The 16074-nt window shown below is 42.3% G+C and overlaps 1 protein-coding gene across 1 annotated transcript; it reads right to left on the reverse strand.

Annotated features, from left to right (window-relative positions):
* Positions 1–441: 441 nt before the first annotated feature.
* LOC138947494 (rho-related protein racA-like) lies at positions 442–16066 on the reverse strand. The gene is made up of 11 exons (XM_070318974.1): positions 16000–16066; positions 12163–12372; positions 9834–10002; positions 9053–9201; positions 8343–8448; positions 7443–7633; positions 5752–5950; positions 3877–4107; positions 3375–3481; positions 2590–2829; positions 442–2048 (listed from the first exon to the last, which is right to left on the reverse strand). The coding sequence occupies exons 2-11, from the start codon at positions 12343–12345 to the stop codon at positions 1833–1835; spliced, it is 1791 nt and encodes a 596-aa protein (XP_070175075.1). The 5' UTR covers positions 12346–12372; positions 16000–16066; the 3' UTR covers positions 442–1832.
* Between the last annotated feature and the right edge of the window lie 8 nt (positions 16067–16074).

Consider the following 16074-nt stretch of genomic DNA (forward strand, 5'->3'; position numbering starts at 1 on the left):
GGAAGAAAAGGTACAACATACATGATGAAACTTGCGCCCTTATCACGAACACCGTGGCAAAAGCATCATCTCACTAATATTGTTTCTAGCTTGATATATTAACTTTTGTTTATTTCGAGGGTGCCAATTAACTAGCCAGCAAAGATACAACGATACGATCAAACACGTATGCAAAGGTGTGAGTGTTGCATGACTTTCACACTGATTTCTCTCACACGATTACTTGATATTTGATTTTTGTCCTTGTGTGTGTCAGCTTGCAAAACAGACGTTGCTGATACACGTGCACGAAAACAAGGTGTTTTGACAGTATTATCAATTGATATCAAAAACTCTCTCTCTCTCTCTCTCTCTCTCTCTCTCTCTCTCTCTCTCTCTCTCTCTCTCTCTCTCTCTCTCTCTCTCTCTCTCTCTCTCTCTCTCTCTCTCTCTCTCTCTCTCTCTCTCTCTCTCTCTCTCTCTCTAACAATTTGCCTTTGTAATTGTTTCACATACATAAATTAATACCTACATCGAAATATTAGTGTTTGAATAGCAACACCATCACATTTTCCGTACTGAGCACACGTTGTAAACACACTGAGCCAATAGGAATGGTACACAGCAGCGGGTACTAATAGAAAGGCCTGAAACAAATTGTGAACATAAATGAGAGAATATCATTTCATTTCATAAATTGTAAAACGCCATGTCTGGCAAACTGTACTCGCACTTAGCAATATTTGCACGAGGGTAAGGAAGTTGTGCATTGATTACTTGACTGACACAGTGTACAATAATAATGAAAATTGTTGCAAGGGTATTAATATGGCTCAAACCCTAATATCGTTCCAAGCGCGCACAGTACAATATTGAGCTAAGTTTTATTCTGGTGCATGCAATCTGTACATATTGTGGACAGCTACAAATAATTAAGGCGTGTTTTTGTTGATGGTTTTGTTTGTTGTTTGTGTGTTCGTTTGTTTCTTTGTTTGTTAATTTGTCTTTTTGTTTTTTATTGTTTTACTTTGTCAACATCCGACATAATTATGCTTATATGTTTTTTTCTGGGTCTTGCTATGTTCTGTTCTTCTGTGGGTTTTTTATTTGTTTAGTCAAAAATATTGATGTTTTGATCGTTCCTTGTTCTGTTTTCTCTTATTTTCGATATATTTTGTATAGTCTGTTTTCGTAAAACATTTAAAATCAAAAACTAATTAAGCCAAGTTATATGCAAAACAAAGAAAACCCTGCAAACAATAGGAGTAAAGTCCAGCTTCACGCGAATGGATCGTGTACATGCCATTATTCGTATTTGACATACATTTCTCAACAACAACTCCGGTTGCTTGCACATGACATGATGGCCTTCGTGGCCTTTGACCTTCCAATGAATCAATAGGTCAGTTGCCAGGTCGGCACTGCACAGCCAAGACTTGAACCTCCGCAAGACAGTGTAACCACTCTAAAACCAACATATGCATGCAGGTTACGTAACCCCCTTCGTGTGTACACGCAAGCACAAGACCAAGTGCGCACGGAAAAGATCCTGTAATCCATGTCAGAGTTCGGTGGGTCATGGAAACACGAAAATACCCAGCATGCCTACTCAACGAAAGCGAGTGAGCTGACTCTGCTCTCAGAGTATAGTGTGGGGAACCCAAATGGGCAAACGAGCTCACACGTAACCAGAAAATTCTGGAACGCTGAAGAAGAAGAAGAAGAAGACCGTGGCTTTGATAACAATGCGTATTCACTTTCATTCAAATATGTACACTGTGGGCAGGTTACTGAGTTCAACTTTCTGGAGTCTGTATTGTTTTAATCAACCACGTGGAGGTCACATGACACGATCACATGACGACGCATTTGTCGCTGCCAGTCTTGGCCATTTTCTCCTCGTATTCCTTCACTTCCTCCAAGTAAGACAAGGGCGGCCATCTTTGTTCGTTGACGTGTTTCCGGTGGTGTGACGTCAGGTCGGCAAACTCCTTCCGGTTCTCAAAAGCTAAGAAGTTTGAAGAGATGAAAAAGAGGCACCATTTGACGAGCTGCTTGGCGTTGTATGTCTGGAACAAAAATTGGAAGAGGAGATTGTAAAAATTTGATTTGCAAACGACTTGTTTCTAAATTTGAGTTCAGAGATACTGAAAAAGCATTTTCATGTAGCACTTGGAGTTGAAGTTATCCAGGCCCAGCAAACACGTAAGGAAGCGACAACAACAATAACAAGAAAGTCGGGTTCAGGAATGGAACAAGTGTGCGACAAGGAGGGGCTTCCAAAATTAGTCAGGGGTACAGGCCAGGCGGCGGGTCGGGGAGCAAGGCCTCTCGGATGCTGTTAAAATTTAGCAATGGAAAGGAATATTTTGGGTATTTTCCTACCAAAAAAAGGTAACGACAAGCTAAAAAGCTAAATGCACTGAAAGAAACAAACACACACACACACACACACACACACACACACACACACACACACACACACACATACATACATACATACATACATACATACATACATACACACACACACACACACATACACACACACACACACACACACACACCACAACCACCACCATCCCCAAACACACACACCCACAAACCTACCTCAGCAGTGTTCAGTAGACCGACAACATCAATCTCAGATCTCTCAATCCTTGCGCTGCACTGACGATCTACTTCTTTGGTGACGTAGAGCTCACACAGGTTTCCAAGACGCGGCGCGCAGTATTCATCCGCCAGCACAAGTATTCCTACGCCGTCGCTGTCTTCAATGGGTGCATGGTCTGTATAGAGATATTCCAGCAATGCCACGAATGTGTCCACTTCGGAATGAGGAATGTTTACCTAAAAGATGGGGAAAATAATTAATTCAAAATATACATCCCTTTGACTGCCACATTACGTATTAGGTACGTACTTGGTATAAACAAATAAACAATACTCTGACAAGAGAAACAACCGCTGTATATTGCCCTTTGAATTTGAAGCAAGACGATTGCCTCCCCTGGGGACTATTTTTCAGTGTTGGTGTTATTTTAAGACTTTGTAGTTATGATTTTAAAAAGAAAATTAACAAAAGTCATGTTAAATTTCCAAGTGGTTTTTTTTCCACTCGAAGTCACCATTGTTCTGCTAAAATCAAGAAGTCAAGGTTCGTAACTTATGTAGAAAATTGACAAAGCTGTGGGTAAAGAAATCAATTCTTACAAAAAAAGAAAGCAATCATGATGTAGGTTTTTTGTTGTTGCGACTTATGTTGACAGTCATTTTCCCAACATTTCATTTGATTACAAGCAGCATATTGAAATAACTCAATTATTCTCATGATTTTGACAAGAGAGGAAATTAAATGTAAGCGGATTTGAAAACGACAAGACGGCGGAGTTTACCTTGACAGTCGTTTCTTCTTTTCCTTCAGAGAAGTTTCCAGAAAACATGGCCGCCATGACGTCACTGCGTGCTGACAACACGACACGGTGCGCGTACACACTGCACCCTGGTGAGGTCACAAAGTCACACATAAAACATGTGCACGTTTCGTTGAAAACACAACACAGATAACATGCACTATCATTAACATTAAGGTTGCTGACAAAACATGGCTTGCAGTGAGCTCGCACATGTTGCAGTTGAGAGGTGGGAAGGAGGGAGCCAATTCCTTTTTACTCTTTCCCTTTCTTTCCAATGGTGGATCTAGGGGTTTTCCCTGAATTCCGGAAGCCCCTGCACCCCTGCCCCATTTTGGAAGCTTCTCCCTTTCACTCACTAGATCCAGCTCTGCTTTCTACCCCCCCCCCCCCCCCCCCCCCCCCTCTCTCTCTCTCTCTCTCTCTCTCTCTCTCTCTCTCTCTCTCTCTCTCTCTCTCTCTCTCTCTCTCTCTCTCTCTCTACCTTGCACGTTGAAAACGACGTCAGCATACTCAGGCTGGTTGAAGAAGAGAGATTTCATGGACGCTCCGGTCTCGTCGTTAAGGAAAGTACCTATGCTGGGATTGAGAAACTCCTCTTCGTTCTTAAGGTTGCTGCATATCGTCTGCAATTGGGACAGCTTGAACAAGCCCGCCACACGGCTGAGCTCGTCTATGTCTGCTTCTGACGCGTCATCTGCAAGTCTTGGAACTCCTGAGGACAATAAAAAGATATTTGGTATATATAAGTTACAGTAAATTCAATCAAATAAATTTTTTTTCCTAGTCTAATTAAATTCACAATGCAAAATAAAGAAAATTGACTTTATTTTTGAATTTGAAGATTTTGATAAATTTACGGAAACTTATTTCACTGTTTAGTAAATTCGTCCAAACAAACGGCAAGAAAATGTCAGGAAATGTACACATTTCTTAGAATTTATTTTAGAAAATTTACAAAATCCCCGAGTGAAACAGGAAATTTACAAATTAACTGAAATGTTCAGGGATTATGTTAATGTTTGGTTTTGAGAATTTACTGTAACATATATTTTTATGTTAAAGTCACACCCCTTCCTGGTTAAAGGTACTGAACTTGTCAAATCCTGGTGCACGGAGCCCCTGGGGCTTTTAGTCATACCTCAGGCAGCTATCCGTTAGAAGAACTACCAAGTTTCATTGACTTGCACCCAAAGAGTCAAGAACTGCGATTTTTTTTTACAAATTAATTTCGTACTCGGACCCGGCTGGTCTTGACCTATTTTTGGATCTAAATTTAGATCAGGTAGATCACCACATCATTCACAAAAAGACACGTCACTAGCAAACTATGTCAGACATCATCATGAGTTTGTGTAAAACAAAATGGAGGCCGGAATCACTCCGTTGAATCGAACTCCGACCAAACACCACGTAATAACTAGGTTAATTTATGCACTCGCGTGAACAAGAAACTGTCGAGCTTCACAGATGTCGTCGTTGGGTAGTTTTACCATAGGAGAATTTTTGAACTGTAAATGCACTCAGCTGCAACAAAAACGCAAAACGAAGGCTGTGAGCTGCACTGTGCCTTTAAAAAGTTCACCGCGCTATCTCAGATAGGGACAGGCTTTTAAATGACATGAAACTATCCTCCACTAAGACACGTACCAAAATATCAATAGGCCTACCCTGTCTATGTGGTGAGTTTGAAGAGGTGAAAAAGAAGTACCATTGTATCTCTCTGTCTATCTTTATAAATGCTCATTAAAAAAATATGAATTAGTTTCTTTAAAAACCAACAATTGCTTTTACAAAATTAATGTATGCGTTGAAATGCGCTGTAAACACTGTCTCAGTTTTCTTTATTTTGCATTGTGATTCTCTCTCTCTCTCTCTCTCTCTCTCTCTCTCTCTCTCTCTCTCTCTCTCTCTCTCTCTCTCTCTCTCTCTCTCTCTCTCTCTCTCTCTCTCTCTCTCTCTCTCTCTCTCTCCATCTCTCTCTCTCTCTCTCTCTTTCTCAATCTACTACTGTATATATATCTCTCTCTCTCTCTCTCTCTCTCTCTCTCTCTCTCTCTCTCTCTCTCAATCTACTACTGTATCTCTCTCTCTCTCTCTCTCTCTCTCTCTCTCTCTCTCTCTCTCTCTCTCTCTCTCTCTCTCTCTCTCTCTGTTACACGACACTTGAGATAGACGAAGTTCTCAAATGTCGTATACACAAAACTAAACGCGTTTCCTAACACTATCTATTTATCTATTTTGTTTGTGTGTGTTTCTTCGTCCCAAGGACAGATTGCAAGAAAAGACCCAGCCTTAAATCTTTATCCTTGTAAAATAAAGTTCAGTCTCAGTCTCAGTCTCAGTCTCAGCATCTTACCAGTATAAAGAAACTCTAGGACACGTAGAAAGGTCTTGGCTTTAATGTCTTCAGTGAGGACCACAGAGGTCAGCCGCTGGGCTGAGGGTTTCTTGGGGTCCTCGTCATCAAAGACACTTGCTATGCCCTCCACGCGCCCAGAGTTCAAATCCTCGCGACTGAAACTGTCGATGGCGTCCATCTGTCGCTGCTGGCTTGTCTAGATAGATAGATAGATAGATAGATAGATCATAGATAGATAGATAGATAGATAGATAGATAGACAGAAAACAGAGAGGTGTATATATAGCTATTCTGATAGACACGTGGAAGAATTCGGGGGCTGTGATTGGATGGTCTCACACATCCGTATTCCGATATCCAAACGATATCGGCAATAACAAAGACGCATGGTTCCGGTTTACCCATCTGTACCACACGATGTTTCAGGACTAAGCTAACAGCACTGATACACTGACAATGTTATTCTACTCAGAAATGTATTTCAGCTTTACAAATGACGATAACATACCTTTTTCTGCTAATTTCCCGATGAAACAGGGCTAAACCAATTATTTTCTGTCCCTAAACACCACAAAATGACCTAAGTCAAAAGATGTAGTTCGAACAGGGGGGTGACAAATATTTCATGGAACAGCCGTTTCTGTGTCAATGTGTAGGCTACCTGTGTGAGCCGCTCAGTTGCTACTGAGACACACTTTCGCATTCGGCTTTTCTTTATCTCGTAACTCCACACTGAATACCCCACTTCCCCTCTAAAGTATTGATGATCGACCCTAGGTAGATCTACTAACATTCATGAAGTCGTTTAAAAAAGAGTGTTTAAACTGAGGTTGAAAAATTCGCTTCATGACGAGACAAGTAATGCCGACGAGTCGAAGACGAGTCGCATTATGCTTGTTCGAGTCTAAATATCGGACCCTATTGCTACGCTAAAAACTCACTAGCGGTTGTATTGCTTTTCTGACCTTGCTTTGTTCAAATTGTTGTTCCAAACTGGCAAAATGACAATGTTTGCGTCGATGAGTTGATCTCAGGTTTTGTAGCAGACGATTTTCCGTCTCATTCAAGGGACGTAACCACACAAATCGAATGCAGTTGGAGTTTTTCTTCGAAAGTCAGAAAGCGTGTAGCAGTGTGGCTGCGCGAAAATGATGCGCGTAAGGAATTCGTCTGCTATTGAACCTGAGCCAACGTATCGACACAATAACTGTCATTTTGTAAGTTTGGAACAACAAATCAAGGTCAGAACAGCTATATAATCGCTATTGTGTTTTCAGCGTAGCAATAGGGTCCGCTATTTAGACTCGAACAAGTATAATGCGACTCGTCTTCGACTCGTCGGCATTATACTTTACGGTCTCGTCTAAATAGCGGACCCTATTGCTACGCTGAAAACACAATAGCTGTTAATATCGTTAAATAAGTAAAACCATTAAGATATAAATGGATGAATTCATCAACAAAAATGGAGGAATGAACGAATGGATGGATGGACGTACGGACACTAACATATGAATAATGGATGAATGGATGGATGGATGGATGAATCGATGGGTTGTTGGGAAAAATACATTAACCAGACGCACAACAGACAAAAAAGCGGTGATAACCGACACTTGGCCTTATCTTAATCTGAAAACAGTTGTTGCTCTCAAAATGGACTAGGCAACATGGCTGGATCCACTTACCCGTGTTCCCAGGGAAACGCCCAATACTTTGGCAAAGACCTTGGATGCTGAGCACAACACAATCTTGTGAGCATGCAACTCATGATCTCCTTCAACGACAAACGTGACGTCATGAAAACGGGGGTCCTGTAGAGCTTTATACCAGTCGTCAGAAAACGTTGACGTCATCACCTCTACCCATGGAGCTTTGCCTGAAAGGACGGTATTATGACGTCATCGTTATGATATCATCGTTGTATTGGTCTTTATTTTAATTTCCAAAAAAAAGTCGAAGCCATAAATATTGGATTTTGGATTCCAAAGAAGTGTATGTGTGGGGAGAGAAAACATTAAATAATGGTCGAACAAAGACGTATGTGTGTGTGTGTGTGTGTGTGTGTGTGTGCCGGTGTATGTGTGTGTGTGTTTGTGTGTGTGTGTGTGTGTTTGTGTGTGTGTGTGTGTGTGTGTGTTTGTGTGTGTGTGTGTGTGTGTGCGTGTGTGCGTGCATGCTGGCGTATATGTGTGCGTGCGTGCGTGCGTGCGTGTACATATCTGTCTGTCTGTGTAAGAGAGAGCAAGATCGAGAGGGCAAGAAAAAGAGACAACCGTACAGATAGACAAGTAAACAGGCAGGCAGAAATATCACTTGTTACACACACACACACACACACACACACACACACACACACACACACACACACACACACACACACACACACACACACAGAGAGAGAAAGACAGACAGAGAGACAGGCCGATATTCAATATATGATTTTAAATGAATAACATGCCTTGTAAGAGAAATAGACAGAGACAAACAAACAGTCCCACCGACGGACAGACAGACAGACACGTGAACAAAAAGAGACTGGTGTGAGGGGGGGGGGGGGGGAAGGGCGACAACCACTACAAGCTTACCTGCAGGGGGCATAAGCGGAGCGATGGGAACTTCCTTCTGTTTTCTTTTGCCTAGACCAAACGTTCTCTTCGTGGCTGCAATCTTTCCGTTGACTGCAAGGCGCACCTGCAAAATGAAATCAAAGATGTACTTTAGCTTTAATTTCCAATACAATAATGGCAGTAGGAGTGTCAGTAGAAGCATGCAACTGCTGGTGTTGATGTTGCTGTCATAGCAGTTGAAGTACAGCAATAGGAGAAGGAGACATAGTTACGTCGTCTTCGTTGTGGAAGTAGGAGACTGAACTTGTCTATAACGGCAACCCCCATGGAACAACACGTGGTGGCCTTTACAGACAGGTGATCATTTTGTAGATGTGAAATATACAGATAAAAACAACTTTGTGAAGGATCCTTTCGGATAGTCGATTCGGCAGGTGGTCGTTATCAAAAGGTGGTCGCAGGATTGCTTCAAAGCTAGACTGTTCAACTTACCGCACAGATAAAGCATTCCTTTAGTCCATTTTGCATCAAAGCTAGACTGTTCAACTTACCGCACAGATAAAGCATTCCTTTAGTCCATTTTGCATCAAAGCCAGACAGTTCAACTTACCGCATAATCAAAGCATTCCTTTAGATCAGTTTGCGTCAAAGCAAGGCTGTTCAACTTACCGCATAGTCAAAGCATTCCTTCCGTCCAGTTTGCATCAAACCTAGACTGTTCAACTTACCGCATTGTCAAAGCATTCTTTCAGTCCAGTTTGCGTCAGAGCTGACGTCTCGACGTACTTCATGCCAAAACTTTTGGCCACTTCTGACGCCTCTTCATACGTCACGCAACGACGTTTTCGGGCGCCATCTCCACTAGATTCGCGAAGGTCTGAAAAAAGACGCAATGGCCATGGTGTAGTGTGTGTGTGTGTGTGTGTGTGTGTGTGTGTGTGTGTGTGTGTGTGTGTGTTGTGTGTGTGTACAGTGTATGTGTGTGTGTATTACAATAGTAGAAACGCTCATAACCGCTTCAACAAACTTAACATTTAACTTGTGTTAATATGTCAGCGTTTTGTAAGCAATCCACACCTTTAAAAAAAATATCGTTTTGGGGGTGGCGGCTTCTTTTATTGCGACATTTATTTTGTTTTATTTGTCCGCTAGTCTTTTTTCTTCATTCTTTCTTAATTGGCCAGCTTCGGAAAAACTCTGTCGCTTATGTGCGTGTTGTGAAAGTGCGATTACTCTTGCGACTCTCAATTCTTAGAAAATGAGTTTTGTCTTAGTGTTTTTTGTGTGCAATTCTTGATTCTTAGGAAATATGATGTGTTTTATGTCTGTAACCGCCCGACACTGCATGGCAATTGTTTTTATAAGAACAGTAAATTTTTGAGTCTTGGAGAACAAAAAATGGTTTTCTTTCTTCCTTTCTTTCTTTCTCCTTCTCTTCTTTCTTTCTTTCTTTTCTTTCTTCTTTTTTGTCACACACATCTTAGTCAAGTCAGTGATGGTTCAGCATACCTCCTTTGCACCCCACGAGGAGGCATGGGGTGTTGGGGCAATGATGTCTGACTTCGTTGACCCATTTCTCCTCCGCGTTTTTCAGACTGCTCGGATTGTCAACGCTGAACGCAATCAGGAAGATGTCCGTTTGAGGATACGACAAGGGACGCAACCGGTCATAGTCCTCCTGCAAATCAAACGAAACGTAGAGTAAGAGAAGCAACTCGATCGGGACGTTTTTCATTTGTAACCGGTTGTGTCCCTTCAAAAATTAAAAACAGTCGGTTGCAACCGTGTTATTAAAATTTTACGAAAACCTTGTTTAAAAATGTTCAGAGATACGTCCTCGGTTTCCGTAAGTAATCTTCTGAATGACAGTGGGGATCCCAGACAGCAATGTGGTAACGTTTTCCATCGACCATGTGAGCACTGCAGTTGTCCAGGGCCGGATCTAGGGGGGGGGGGGGGGGGGGGGGGTTCCTGGGGTTCCGGAACCCCCCCCCCCCCCTGGCCATCCAATGTACCTCTCAGAGAAAAGAAAATGTGGACTTTGGACCCCTGCCTTCAGTTGGAACCCCCCCCCCCCCCCTCAAACGAACTTGGTCCGGCCCTGGTTGTCCACCAACCATGCAATCCCTCTCCACCCATCCCAAAGCATTCCTTCCTCCCCCACCCTCCCTCCCTCTCTCTCTCTCTCTCTCTCTCTCTCTTTCTCTCTCTCTCTCTCTCTTTATCTCTCTCTCTTTATCTCTCTCTCTCTCTTATCTCTCTCTCTCTCTTTATCTCTCTCTCTCTTTATCTCTCTCTCTCTCCAGTTTATCTCTCTCTCTCTGTCTCTCTCTTTCTCTCTCTCTCACTGACTGACACACAAGCACACACACACACACACACACACACACACACACACACACTGGCCCACATACACACACATATATATTCTCTCTCTCTTTCTCTTTCTCTCTCTCTCTCTCTCTCTCTCTCTCTCTCTCTCTCTCTCTCTCTCTCTCTCACACACACACACACACACCGTGACATACACACACACATACATTCTCTCTCTCTCTCTCTCCGTCTCTCTCTCTCTCTCTCTCTCTCTCACACTGACAAACACACACACACACACATACACACACACACACACACACACACACACACACACACACACACACACACACACACACACACACATTCTATCACTCCCTCTCTCTCAATATCTCTCTCTATCGTCGCTGTAGTAATTCACAAACCTCGTATCTCAATTTTTAAGGTTTTGGAACTAAAAAATACTTAGCTCCCTTATGTTTTGCCCATTTGATGAAAAAATATCGTATTTTCCAACTGCTTTTTAAAGTAAGAAAAAGTTCTTGAGAAGAAAATTCGTGTCTTCATTTTTTTCAAGGGAGAGCCAATAAAAACACGCTTGGGTTAAACTTATTTTGGATGTCAGAACATGGAATATACAGGTTGCTTCTGTTGTATTTTTAGCTTGCTGATATTTTATTTTCTCAGAAATATGAAATATTGCCACTGACGGTTAGGTGACAAATGGAGAGAGAAAAAATCGTATATTATTCCAATTCTAATGACTCCTTGAATAAAAAGATCTTACTTTGGATGAAAAGCTCGTAATACGTATCTCTCAATAGCTTTTCAGTTCAGTGGATCAAATACAATTACAACTGACATTTAAATCAAATTTAGACTGCTATTGCACTGTTCTAAAGAAACTATAAACCCACGCGGAATTAAAGTTATATCTAATGCAGTGATTTTTCTCTAAACAGCAGCAATTGATATATGCGAGATTTGTGAATTACAGTGACAATATATATGTGTCTCTCTCACTCCCTCCCACTCCACACATCCCCAATCCCCTCCCCCTCCTTTTTCACACCCCCCCCCCCCCCCCCTTACGGGCACAGTGGCGCGGTGGTAAAACGTCGGCCTCCTAATCGGGAGGTCGTGAGTTCGAATCCCGGTCGCTGCCGCCTTGTGGGTTAAGCGGGTGGAGATTTTTCCGATCTCCCAGGTCAACTTATGTGCAGACCTGCTTGTGACTTATCCCCCTTCGTGTGTACACGCAAGCACAAGAACAAGTGCGCACGGAAAAGATCCTGTAATCCATGTCGGAGTTCGGTGGGTTATGGAAACACGAAAATACCCAGCATGCCTACTCAACGAAAGCGGAGTGAGCTGACTATGCTCTCCGAGAGCATAGTGTGGGGAACCCAAAATTTAATGGGCAAACGAGCTCACACGTAACCAGAAAAATTCTGGAACGCTGAAGAAGAAGAAGAACATGCACTCCCCCCCCCCCCCCCCCCTCTCCCCCTAAAAAACACCCTACCTGTCCAGCAGTGTCCCAGAAACCAATGTTGTACAGCTTTCCCTCCAACCTGATGTGAACACTGTAGTTGTCGAAGACGGTGGGGACATATTCTGCGGGAAAACTGTTGGTGGTGTAGGTGATGAAGAGACAACTCTTTCCAACCGCTCCATCACCCACGATCGTAAGTTTCATGTTTTCCATTTTGCTGTAGAAATTGCGATTTGTAATCTGAAAAAAGAATATTGAATATTGTGCTTATTTCAGGTTTTGACTGACCAAGCTGAAATGACATTTTCCCAGTTTAGAAGCTGTTCTTGTTGACTTTACTTTGCAGTCTACGTATTAGAAGGGGAAAAAAACTGTGCTTCTTCTGTACTCATGTATGTTTTCGATTACTTCCCTACACACACACACACACACACACACACACACACACACACACACACACACCCACACACACACACACACACACCCACCCACCCACACACACACTGACACACTGACACACCCACACACACACACACATACACACACACACACACACACACACACACACACACATAGGCCTATATTATGATATGCTCGAACACACTAGTATTCGTGTGCAACAATTTACAATGTAACAAACACAAAGTTTAGAAGTTTTAAGTTATATATTTTCACGTTTGATTGTGTGACTCTTTAGCAGAACAACAACAGTAACTATATATATATAGGTTACAACACGAGTGTTTTTTTTTTTAATATATATGGCTTGTATTTCAGTCAAGACCCAGCGGATGAATATCATCGGGAGACACGAGCCTCTGGCGAGTGGCTCTCGATTGATATTCCCGCTGGGTCTTGACTGAAATACAAGCCATATAAAAAACCACGAGTGTTGTAATCTGTATATCCCATTCTACCATCAAACACAAAGTGTAGACTACTAGCGGCACTGTTGCGATCTGTGGAGAGTGAAACAGTGGTGCCAGCGAGACTTGGCCCTTTTGCAACCTTAAACTAAGTGACCGTCGCTGAAAAAATAAAACGAATGAGTGCATCGATAAGTACGCGGTAACACTACTTTCAGACCATTTAAAAGCTTTAAGTAAAGGTTCATAAGTTGCAAGAAAGTAATGAAGTCGTATAGAAATCAATTTAGTTGAAGCGCACAATTCTTTTGTTTTGCGTTTCAGGTCGGCAGAACGGGCGAAACCGGGTTGGCACCCATTTGGCTTACTCGATTCAGAATCGATTCCACGTTGTTTTTCTCGAACGTATTATTATACAATCAGGCTTATTGACAGAGAAGCAAATTTTAGGGAACAAATATGTAGGTTTAGATTTAACCATTTGCTCCCTATTTGAAATGTATCTACGTGATAAACTGTTTTGCGAGTGTGTTTGCATGGATGAACCTAAACTGGTATGGGTGTGAGGAAAACGGGACCAAGTTGGTGAAGTCGCGAATTGCTGACACCAAGTCTGTCACCGCCGATTGATTGCATTTTGAAGGAATATGACTGGATTACGGAAAAATGCACACATGTTAAGTTCTTGGATACATTCTTCGCCAATGTGGACTTACTGCAGAGCCAGGCAAAAGAGTAGACTTACTCGCAAAATACGTGAAACAGCCGATGTTTGATACGAAGCGAAGCCACCCCAAACCATGCAGTAAGGACGCTTCTCGGTCCCGCTACGCATGACACCAGACCAGTGTTGTTGCTTTGAGTTTGACTAACAAACTCGAAACTGTCATTTAAAACATGAGCCAAATGTGTATTGATTGTGTGATTAGTCTATGTGACAGGGCTTCTATTATCTGTGCTCCCTAGATTCTGTCAGTTCCCACACCGACACTGCTGACAGACCTGTGTGACAGACTCTCACAAACAGTCGTCTGCTTCGATGCAAGGGAGGGTACTCGTTGTTTTGTAGCCATGGGCATTGTGATAGTGTTCGACTGTTCAAACTAGTGTTATGCACGGGTTAATAAAACTGCGGATAGAACTCTTTTGCAGCAAAGCAATTAAGAGTGTATTACAATCTATTTGTTTGGTGCAAGGTCAAAGGTCGGGAGGAAAGTAGTTCTTTGCCCAAATCGGAATCTGCACTATCATATATTTTTTGGAGTCCATGATGTATTTATTGAGCTATAAAAATACAACATATATACCCATACTGAAGTAACAGAGACAAAGAAGGGAGGTCATGGGATATATACTAAAGGAATACCGTGAATCGCGAGACAGAGACAGACAGCGTGGCGGTTCGCCGTCTTAGAGCACGTGTGAACATTTACATCCACCAGTTTGTGCCCACTCAAAGGAAGGCAAGAACATTCAGAGAGACAAAAGCAGCCAGACCCCATCACAAACAGAACTCCACAATCCACAGGTGTTGCCTCCACACACACACACACACACACACACACACACACACACACACACACACACACACACACACACAGAGAGAGAAGCCGTATATATCTATCTATATATATAAATATATAGAGATAGATGACAATGGATTTTTCGATAAATAGATTCGATCTTTGCACTTTTACAGTGAGAACAACTTACGGGTACATGCAAGGAAAGCCCACAACTTCTAAGGCGAACAACTCTGCAGAGTCTGCTGTGAATGGCGACGGTAGTCTCCCTGTCACACTCGACCCCCTTTGAATGAACTTTGTCCCCAAAGTTCCGAAATACATGGACCCGCCAGGTTGGTGGAATGGGACAGCACGAAAATGATTCAGCGGCCTGAATATTTCATGTCGAGTCCCATCCCTGTCGACGACGTCAAATGTAACCGAGTGCCGAAACACCACAATCACCTTTGAAGGCGAAGTCCTCTCAAGAATTTTGAGATTAACTGTTATGGCTTCTCATAGGAAGGCCCGAACACACACACACACACACACACACACACACACACACACACACACACACACACACACACACACACACACACACACACACACAGAAGCCGTATATGTATATCTATATCTATAAATATATAGAGATAGATGACAGTGTATTTTTCGCGTGGCTATAAATTGATTCGACCTTCGCAATTTTACAGTGAGGACAACTTACGGGTGCAAGGAAAGCGTTCTGGACAGTGCAGTGACATTCTAAAAATAGTAACGTAGTAACGGGAATATGGATTGACGCCACACGAAGGAAGGGAGATAAACGCTGAAAACACTGGAGAAGATAAGGAAGAGTTACTGGGAATGGATCCAGAGAAAAACCAAAATCGGTTCAGCGCTGCGCGCTGAGAGCACGTGTTTAAATATCTCATCGACCAGGTTGTGTCCGGGGTGTACCTGAATATGGCCACCAAATTTGAAAGAGATCCATCGAGAACTTTGGCCGTGCATCGCGGACACACAGACACACACACACACACACACACAGACACAAGTCGTATATATATATAGATACACAAATCAAATCCATTGAACATTTTTTACTTTTTTTTGCAAAATAAGAATGTCACTGCAGCATTTCCAGACCTACTACGTGTACATTTTACCAGACTATCCCTTTCAATTCTACTTGTGAATAATTAAATTCGCAGCAACTTGAAATGGAATTCACATATTAATTGTACATAGGTATTTCTGGGAAAAGAAGCAGAAGCAAATTTTAAAGTCACTGTATGAGGGAATCCAACGCAGCAACACGCAAATACTGTAGTAACAATATCTATTCAAACAAGTAAAACATTAATTTATAAATTCTGGCACAAATAATGTATGAAATAAGGCATGCATGCACAGTCCATTACAAACTAGTATAAATTGGCATTTGCCACCGTCAACACTCTAACAGAAAGCACACTCTCTGTGTTAAACCTTACCTGCCAAACTGCAGCTGAAAGTTCCACTAAGACAACACACCTTCTCTCGTTCGATTTGTTTCATGGAATGGTCAC

Source organism: Littorina saxatilis, linkage group LG14, assembly GCF_037325665.1.
Source record: "Littorina saxatilis isolate snail1 linkage group LG14, US_GU_Lsax_2.0, whole genome shotgun sequence".
Classification (NCBI taxonomy): Eukaryota; Metazoa; Mollusca; class Gastropoda; order Littorinimorpha; family Littorinidae; genus Littorina; species Littorina saxatilis.

What these genes read in the sequence shown, in the direction of transcription:
- LOC138947494 (XM_070318974.1), bottom strand. Translation starts at nt 12,345, where the DNA reads ATGGAAAACATGAAACTTACGATCGTGGGTGATGGAGCGGTTGGAAAG. An exon ending in TCTGGGACACTGCTGGACAG is followed by an intron (nt 10,003 to 12,162) that starts GTAGGGTGTTTT and finishes TTTGATTTGCAG; the next exon opens with GAGGACTATGACCGGTTGCG. An exon ending in CCTCGTGGGGTGCAAAGGAG is followed by an intron (nt 9,202 to 9,833) that starts GTATGCTGAACC and finishes GTCTTTTTTCAG; the next exon opens with ACCTTCGCGAATCTAGTGGA.